Below are 9,263 nucleotides of genomic sequence, written 5' to 3' on the forward strand. Positions count from 1 at the left end.
AAACAAACTTGTGGAAGTCTGAAGGGAAAACCAGCTGTTCTGAGGTCTCTGTCATTGTAGTACTTCAAGATGAACAAAAAAGCCCAATTCACTGAATGAAGCCCTTGTGCTTTGGATTGCCTCGGAGTTCCAGGATTTTTTGCACCAGAAAAGGAGGTGATGCTTGATGCTTTTTCTGCTTTCAAGATATTTCTGCAGTCTTGACTTCCTAAAGATTCTATGAGCATAATGAACTGTGAGGCTGTGCTGTAGCATCTCCTCAGTGTCTTGTGTGATTTTTGTCCTGTAATTTCTTCAAAATACGTAGGCATTCTGAAACTTCCATCCCTCTGCCCAGCTGGACAGAAAGACCTCTCCATGCTTTCTAAAGGAAAGGAACACAGTCAACCTTATTTCCTAAACCTTTCCTTGGGTCAGTAGCTAGAAAAGTAAATTATGTTGACCTTTTAACACTCAAGAATGTAATTCAAAGAAAATAACATTTAGGCAGTTGTTGATAATTTAATGATGAGTTAGTGAAACTCTTTACTCTTCATTAAGGAGCCTGAAAAATATCAGACAAATTGGGTAGTTGCTGTGATGGAGAATTAACTAATTGGTAGAGGTACACAGAAATGAATTTTTAGAAGTTTTTTTTTTTTTCTTTTCAGAGATGAAGCACTGTGCCTTGTGATATTTATTTTTGCTGTTTTCACCACTGGAGGATGGCTGCCAGACGCTGTGAAAATGGTTCTGGTCAGTACCACTGCACCCACACCAGCCAACCTCTTGATATCAACTACATGTTAGTCCTGATTATGCTTGGAAAAGTCTTCCTTGATTTCTTCATGTTGCAAGCTAAGCCAAAACCCGTGAAAACCAGTTTTATGGCATGCTTTTGCGTTTCAGTGGCACTTCTTGATTTCACACTGCTGCTGAGTATCTGCTTCATTTTCTGTTTTGAGGACTTTGCACTGTGGGGCACGCGATTCACAAAGTACCACATCTGCCTCCTCACTCAGATCACTTCTCTGACCTACGGAATTTTGCATTACCCAGTGTATCTTGTGGCTGCTCTGGATTATTACACCACCGTCTCCCAAACATCTCAGTTCCCTAAAAGAGCTCGGAAGTTACTTTATGTCTTTGCTGTGGCAGTGATATGGATTTCAGGGTTTTTTTCCACTCTTGAAGCTCCTGCTGTCGCCGAAGAGCCAGAAATGCAGAACAGTGTTTCCCCTTCGCAGTGCCCTCTCTCTGGCAGCCTGCAGAGCTACTCAGTGTCGTGTGCCATGGTGCTGCTGCTGGGCACGGCTCTCCTGGCTCGCTGGAAGGAGGTGACAACCATGCTGCTGTCTGCCAGGCTCCTCTCCTTTTCCAGCCAGCCTGTTCTGATGTTCTCCTATGTGCCTAACAACACCACCACTTGCTTTAAGTGGCAGCTCCTGAGCAGGCTCCTCCTGTGTTTCCTTGGCACTTGGGCACCGTTTGTTGTTCTCCAGGCCGTGGTTCTGCTGCTGGGTGTGCAGATCCCGGCCTACGTGGAGATGAACGTGCCCTGGTTGTACTTCATCAACAGCTTCCTCCTGGCAGCAGCCTACTGGTGTCGGTGCCACGATGTGGAGCTGACAGAGGAGGGGTGGTGCACAGACCCATTTGTCAGCTGGAAATTTTGCTTTATGCCGTTCAACAATGAAAGCACAGAGCCAGCTGATAAGCCAGACACAGGAATCGTCATCTGTTAATGAGCTGCCGACTGAAAAGGCTGCAAATAAGCAGAACTCTGATGTTCTGTGGCTGGGTCCTTACGGACAACACAAGGAAACATCTCCAGTGTCCAGCAATACTGTAGTGAATATTGCACTGGAGTGCAGGACACCGAGGCCCAGTGAGCAGCAAGCACTGCCAGCCCAGGGAATTCAACTTCAAATTACATGTTTAAAAGACCACTGCTTATATAGGACAAGGTTCCAGTTAAACCTCATGTTTCTCACTAGAATTTTACACTTCCTTTAAATGGAATTACCTCAGGTTTTACAGTACAAAATGCAATAAAGTCTTCAAGGCTGGAGTTACATACAGATGCTGACCTAAGGTTCAAATGATTTTTTGAAGTGTATTTTGTTGTTAAAATGTGGATTTTTGTCAGCTTGATGGAAGGCAAGGGTTGCTGTCTGTTTAACAAGAAATAACTGGTTTTAGTTAAAGTTACAACTCTTACAGAAATAGAAACTTTGTTTACACAGTACAAAACCAGCGCAAGATGTGCAACTTCCCCACCCACGGGAGAAGTGTTGTTTCATTGTTTCTTTGCTGCTGCTCCTCAAAGGTATATGTACAAATTAAAAATTAAATAATTAGAGCAACAAGCATTATACATAAACACACGTCCAAGGTTAAAGAATGGTTTAAATTAAAATATAGTTTATTTTTAAGCCAAAATTACTTTAAAATAGTTAAATATGAAGTGGGACTACTTTAGCAGGGAACGAATTAGTCAGGCTTCTAGAAAAAATATTCCTAATTTTCAAATTCTTACAGTTTTATGATGGACTTGATTTGATTTTGTATACGAGAAATAAATGATACACAACCAAAGCAGACAAATGAAATTAGCATTTATTTCTGAAGCACTAAACTCACAATACAAGGTTGTATTGAAAGAGAAACTAAGTAAATGATGCTGTAGGTTGGTGAATCGTCCCCCAGACCCACAGGGAACAATGATTTCACACAAGAATACTCATTAAGAAAACTCTGCAGATAACAAAAGGTGCAATTACAAGCAAGTTTAAGCAGCATAGTTTAAGGTGCTTTGTTTCAGCATTTGTAGGATGGATTTTACCCATTAACAGACAGATTGAAGAAATTTCACTTTTACAGATCATAACAAATGAGAGAATCTAAAATTCATTCACATGCTAGTTGGTAATAGGAAAGTGCTTCTTAAATAAAATGGTTCACAAAGTAAAGATCATACTTTATATAGTTCATTGTGTGCTCTTCAACTGTAAAATTTAAATTCTGGGTAACAGTTTACATTATTATATATCAATTATAGAGATAGATTTAATTGCAGAATTTAATACTATATGGGTTAAGTTTTCTTATAAAAGAATACTCCAGTATTTCACTCCATAAGAATACACAATCACATCTCAATCATAAATTAATCTTCTGATTTCTGAAACATATAAAAATCCGATTATTTTGATTTATTACTTCACCTCACATAGTGCTTCTTTCACCCACAGTCTGTGGTAAATTTGAGATTTCTGTGATATAATCAAAAGGGGACAAGCATTTTTCAGCACTAGAAAGTGGTTTTGGGGGAAAATCTGTTAAGAAGGCCATCAAAAGGACAGTAAATGATCAAAAACTGAATTTTAAAACTAGTGCAATAAGAGGAGACAATGTTTAGCAACATAGTTTGAAGTGTTTGGCACCACAAATTATTTCAATTTTTATGCTGGAAAATGTACTTGGAGGAAATTCTATTTCCATGTTAAAAGTAGGAAAGCACATGCAATGTTAACTGGAAAAACAACCTTAAGCAATCACTCCCTGCTCTCTCAAACTGTAATTGCTGTTAGTAAGTGCTGGAGATGCTATAGGATAAACCATGGCTAAACACAGGGGTTTGACACAGCATTTTTTCAGGTTCTATAGAAACTGGACACCCACTGAAATGGGGCTGACAAAATATTTACAAAACCTAATTCCATTTAAAAATCAGCAAATACCTCAAATATAGGAATGCACCAGGCATTTCAGAATCGTGAAATAACTAATCCCTACAGACTCAGCAGGCAGGGGGAAATTCCTCTTTTAAAGTTCATTCAACACCAGATGAAGGCAAAGCTGGTTTCAAGCTTGTTTCAGGTGTGTTTTGCATGGTAAGTCTCACACTTCTGAATCACTAACATGCACAGAACTGGAACTGCAACCAGTTGGGTGAGGCTGCTGACATGTTTTATTTATCAGTGTGGTTCAGCTTCCCAAGCCCTAATTAAAGTTTACACAACCCTGTCTGCCCTAACGTGCCAGAATTCCTGTAGCTGCTGCAGTGCTCCTAAAGCCACTTGAAGTTTTTAACATTTTTTACAGGGAATCCACAACATGCAGCCAAAGCAAATATTAATGGATTGATGTTACATCACTGTATTACTTGTCAGATTTATTCTTCCTTACTTTTTGTGGAAAAGTGCCAAAGAGCATCAACCTTTAGGCTGTCACCTCCATCGAGGAGGCAACAGTGGCACTGCAGGTCTCCACCAACATCCAACTGTGGTGCCTCAGCCTGCCAAGTGACTATTTTAAAACATATTAGTGGTAACTCTCTTTGCAAGCCCACTTTTACCCTTGGCATTCATGGAGGGAGACACCAGCTGTGCAGTGATCTCCATCCTATTGCATTCCTTACAATTATGTCTTTTCCTCTGTGCATTTTTTTTTACCTGGTGCTTCTGGGCAGTCCCAATGCTCGTGCTTGGGTCCAGCCACGCAGCCCTGGACCATCCCTCTCTAGAACAGGGTGCCAGTTTCACTGCCAAAGAGGCCAGAAGCTATGCCAGGAAGGTGGTAATATCTGAAATAAAAGAACTACAGATAACCACTGCTACCTCTCCTCTGTGCATCACTTCTTGTGCCTTACACCATTCAAATACCTTACTGTCCTTAACTCTTACAGGATTATTTGATATTAATGCTAACAACAGCTAAAGTGTTTACCCCTTATGGGAAACTTCTGTACTTTTCTCATTTAAAGAATCTCTTACAAATCAACATTGATTTTAATGAGATATCCTATGTGTTTTCAAAACCAGAGTATTTGGCACTCAATGATAAAACCCTTCATCTTTATACTCATCTTTCCTGGTCAGTACTGGCTCGTTCATTCTATAACACAAAGTCTACTTGGAAAGGAAGTTGGGTGTGCAGAATCCTTCACTGTTCTTTCCAAAACTGAATTTGCAAAAAGCTGCCAGAGGATGAAAACATCCCGGCTGGGTAGTGGAGGACAACACAAGCCTTCCACAGGCTGCCCAGGCTTCACCCACAAAGTAGATCTACCTCATGAATCAAAGACATTTGTGCTTTGAGCCTAATCCCATAATCACCACAGATACCCTGCTTATTACCTAGCAACAACACTACAAGCCTGTCAACAACCCTATGTACCAAAGCAGTGCTTCATAGACACAATTAGAATGCTCCTTCAGTGTTACATTTTGCACGTAAACAGCGTTTATGATCACCATTCTATGAATGCACAATTGTGCTCAAGTTACAATTACATCTAGGTGGAAAAAATCTTCTTAAATCTCATTTTTCTAGTTCCTTACTGTTCAGAGTCATTCACTGGCTCCCAGAACTGTGCTTCAGAAAAGTTAAATCCATGGCTACAAAAGCTGGACTATGGGCTTACTACATACCTGCAATTACCAGCATATTCACACATTTGAACTTTGCTTTTTCCCTTCCACTTTGCTGTAAGAGATCAGAAAATACTATGCAACCTTCAAGTGAATGAGCAGGAGTGTGTTTTAATGCAGAGGTTACACAAACCTACACAGCATCTTAGGATGGGGCCTTGAGCACACGTGGAAGTGCTGGCAACAAGACCCATGGGATAAAGCAGGACACAAAATGCCCCAGCCCACAGAGCTCACACCAGAGCAAAATGCCACACTCAGAGATTGAGTGGGGAAGGAAATGTCAGAGTTCCAAAGAGATGAAGATGGTAAAACCAAATCAGGCTGATTCCCACAGATTAGGGTAATGCGTGCTCACTGTCTTGGTGCTCAGTCTGTGTCCCAGGCCCTGACTCCATCAGCTCAGACCAGGGACAGCTTCCTGAAAAAGCTTCCTGGAAAACCCACACAGCTGGCACTTGTCTGGACCATCACTACCATCTCTTTTTCAAATGCCACTATTTTCAAAGCCATCCAGGGGATGTAACTACATAGAACCTTTCAGGCCTAAATAAATTCGCATGACTAAAGGCAAATTCTTTTTAAAATAGTTTAATTTAGGCTCATCCTAAATGAACTAAGCATTAAATGAATTTAAAATTTCTTTCTTCTAACAATATTTCCTGTCTGAAACTACAGGTCACTATGCAAGAATGACTTGAAAATTAATTCACTATAAGCAATTAACACTTTACACTGAAATTATTCATTGATAGCTCTGCTCATACCTGTTCCACTCAGCATTGAATAGAAACAGTATATTTAAAACAAAATACTCTAAAATATTAGCTTCTCTCCATCTCTAATAAACTAATTCAGGTGAATATTAGAAAAGTATCCTAGACTGATTGTTTTGCACAGTCATTATCTGCAGCCTAGAACAATGAGTAAATGTCTGGTTAATGACGACAACTATATTTCTAAATATATGCTAACAGGACATCTCTATACAATACTGGTGAGAAAATAACCCTGCAAGCTTTTATACATGCTGAATTTTAGTATGAGCAGTCTCAGTACAATCAGAAGAACTACTCATGTTATAAATGTAATTATTTGCAAAATCAGGACTCAACACAGCTGTCACTGAAGTCTTTGACGACTCAGAGCTGTACATTTGTCACTTAGTAAGAAATCTGTTGAGCTATTGAGGTGGAAGTTTCGGTGTGGATATTGTGATATTAGAATGAAAACATCCATCTGAAATTGGCATTAGTTTTAGCTGCCATGCCAGGCAGTGACACACCACACGCAGCCCAGTCTCATGATGAACTTCCATTCAAACCACACTTCACTGGTTTTGTACCTGAGTATTGCCTTACAGCTCGAGATACAGAAATGATGCAACAGCTATCACAAACCTGCCCAAACACTTGGTTTTATCCCATCCTTTTCCTGCCACATCTGCAGTGACAAAGGACTCCATCTGTTCTATCCAGAAGGCTGGATTCCTTTTTGGACAAAGCACAAGTGGAAGTCAGGAGGTAAAAAACATGCTTTCATGGGAAAGAAATGAGGAAATGGATGCTTGTGGGACATAAATCTTCTATTTGAAATGTCTTGTTGACAAAAATCTAGCAAAGGCTTTACCCTCCCTCAGGAACTTCGATTCTGGAAAAAATATGATAGGTTAATGGGTAAAGAATGGATTTACAATGCAGCCTGTTTAAAAACCCTTCAAACACTCTCTGGTTATCCAAAACAGCTGGCACTTCAAGTCAGTGGAGGTAGCCAAGCTTCCTCAGCGGAGTGCCCTGCTCCTGCTGCAAGTCAGGAATGCTGAGTGACACGAGCCAGATGGATCAGGGGAGGCTGCACACCCATTAGATCATTCATGTACAATTTTTAAAAGCCCAAACCAATCCTGAAACTGAGACAAGTGTAATAGTTCTTAATTCTATTGGATGAAATCTTGAAAGCTACCTTCAGCCCAGTGCTCTGCAAAAGGGCCTTGCCCTGAGCTAATGCTGCAGTTTCTATTAAGGAGTAGGGTAGGATGGAGACTGGTAGAGAAAAAGGAAGGGGAAAAGCCATGGAATGTATCTCCCTTCTGAGCTAAGATCCTGGGGCATCCTACATTCCTTTCTATGGAAACTGAAATACTGCAAGCATTACTGTGAGGCGTAGCCTGCAACACCAGAAGGCCGAATACAGAAAGCAAAATCCCAGGAAATAAAGCTAATAAAAAAGGTTTCTTGTAGATGCATCCTGTGGGAACAAGTGTTAAAAACTAGTTAAAATCTTCAATACTACTCCTTTTGCAAGAGGGTACTACCTAATGTGTGGGAAAGCCATGGGAAATGGTAGAATAAGCCTGGGAAAACATCACCTATCTGAACAGCAAGTGGCTGGTACGTAAAATGGTTCTGGAGGACTGTTACCCTAAGTATTACATTGTTTTTTGAGCAAATTCATAAACTTCCCAAGTAGACTTCAGCTGCACTTGGAAATTTTCCAGCCTACTTTCACATACAAGTGTGAATTTTTTAAAAATTGATTTTATTGACATGGCTACACTGGGAAACACTCCCATACAAGTGCACTTCTATCAGTACAGGTTGGTATAGCTGTGTCTGCTTTTAAGTTCCAGTTAATTGCCAAAATCACTGAAGAAGAAAAAAAACTTTTAATATGCTGAAGGCCCACATTCTAAGTTGTTGCATTCATGAATATTTAAAGCATAATTCATTATCTGCAGTTCTCCCAAACCCACAGGGAATGTTACATACCAGAAGAACAGGACCAGATGTGCCTTACTGGGGTCTGCTCTGAGCTCCCAGCACCTGGCAGTGATTATGGCTGAGCTGGACACAAACACTAGCTGAAGAAGCTCTCCTCAAAGCTGTCTAGTAAAGCAAAATTAAAGCAGCCATGAAATTCTCATGCAGGTAACACTGATTAACTACAGGTCTAAATAAGACCCCTAAGTCCACATTTTCTAGTACACCTTAAGCCATTATCAAACCACATTTATGTATCCCTACTTTTTACATTGCCTAAGAACAGTACAATCAGAAGACAGATTAAAAATTAGCCAGTGAGATTTCTGTATAAAAATAATAAAACTTTAAGACAAAAGCCAAAGGATAAATATCTAAGATATCTTTAGTCTTCAGTTAGCTCATCAAAACAGAACATATCCTTTAGAACATATGTTACAGCTATGCTACACTGTGTATCTTACAGAAATGCTACAAATGGGAACCCACTGTCTCCATCATTTAAATGTCTTTCAAATGAACATTAGCAAATGTTGGAACTTCAGCTAAGAAGTTTATTTTACAACAGTAACTGAAAACAGAAAAAAAAAAAAAACAAATTAGAAAGTGCTTAGCAACTTCCCTCCAAAATAAATCCAGGCATCAATTCATCCTCTAAAGCTTTGGTGCCGTTTGGATAAGGGCTCTCACCACATACCAGCATGTAGCTGTAATGTGTTGTCCTAACTCGCAGCTTCAGTGGTTAATAAAAACATTAATAACATCTGCTATTAGCAAGCTCAAACAGTTGTAAGTAAGAACAATGATTCTAATATTGATCTCCGGAAGGTAATGGTAGAAAAGTCTGTTAGTAGAAACAAAGCAATAGTCTAAGTAAAGGAAAATGAAGCACAGATTTTTCTGTAATCCAAATTTACTCTTTAAGGTCATCAGTTAAATAATATACATATTAATCTGTCTGTCACAAACCTGCCTTTTAGCCAGTGTATGTGCATTGACTCCTTTTGATCTAGGGCAGCAGTTCTCAAACTTTAGGTCAGTTCCTCCTCTCTTCAGGAATACTGTAAAGTCCCCCTCAATACTTCCCTAC

At 39.8% G+C, this 9,263-nt stretch overlaps 1 protein-coding gene across 4 annotated transcripts in view; it reads left to right on the forward strand.

The window, feature by feature from the left end:
• The window catches only part of GPR160 (G protein-coupled receptor 160), a 7,063-nt gene extending 917 nt beyond the window's left edge, over positions 1–6,146 (forward strand). Inside the window, exons 1-2 of one of the 4 annotated variants that reach the window (XM_017726862.1) lie at positions 7–156; positions 651–2,577. In XM_017726862.1, the coding sequence (XP_017582351.1) occupies positions 705–1,724 (1,020 nt within the window). In that variant the 5' untranslated portion in view covers positions 7–156; positions 651–704 and the 3' untranslated portion in view covers positions 1,725–2,577. Of the gene's footprint in view, positions 1–6; positions 157–650; positions 2,578–6,133 lie in introns of those variants that run through there. The other 3 variants (XR_001859561.1, XM_017726864.1, XM_008644453.2) reach the window with 3 other exon arrangements.
• Positions 6,147–9,263: the final 3,117 nt, after the last annotated feature.

Source organism: Corvus brachyrhynchos, unplaced genomic scaffold, assembly GCF_000691975.1.
Source record: "Corvus brachyrhynchos isolate BGI_N302 unplaced genomic scaffold, ASM69197v1 scaffold162, whole genome shotgun sequence".
In the NCBI taxonomy this organism is placed as follows: domain Eukaryota; kingdom Metazoa; phylum Chordata; class Aves; order Passeriformes; family Corvidae; genus Corvus; species Corvus brachyrhynchos.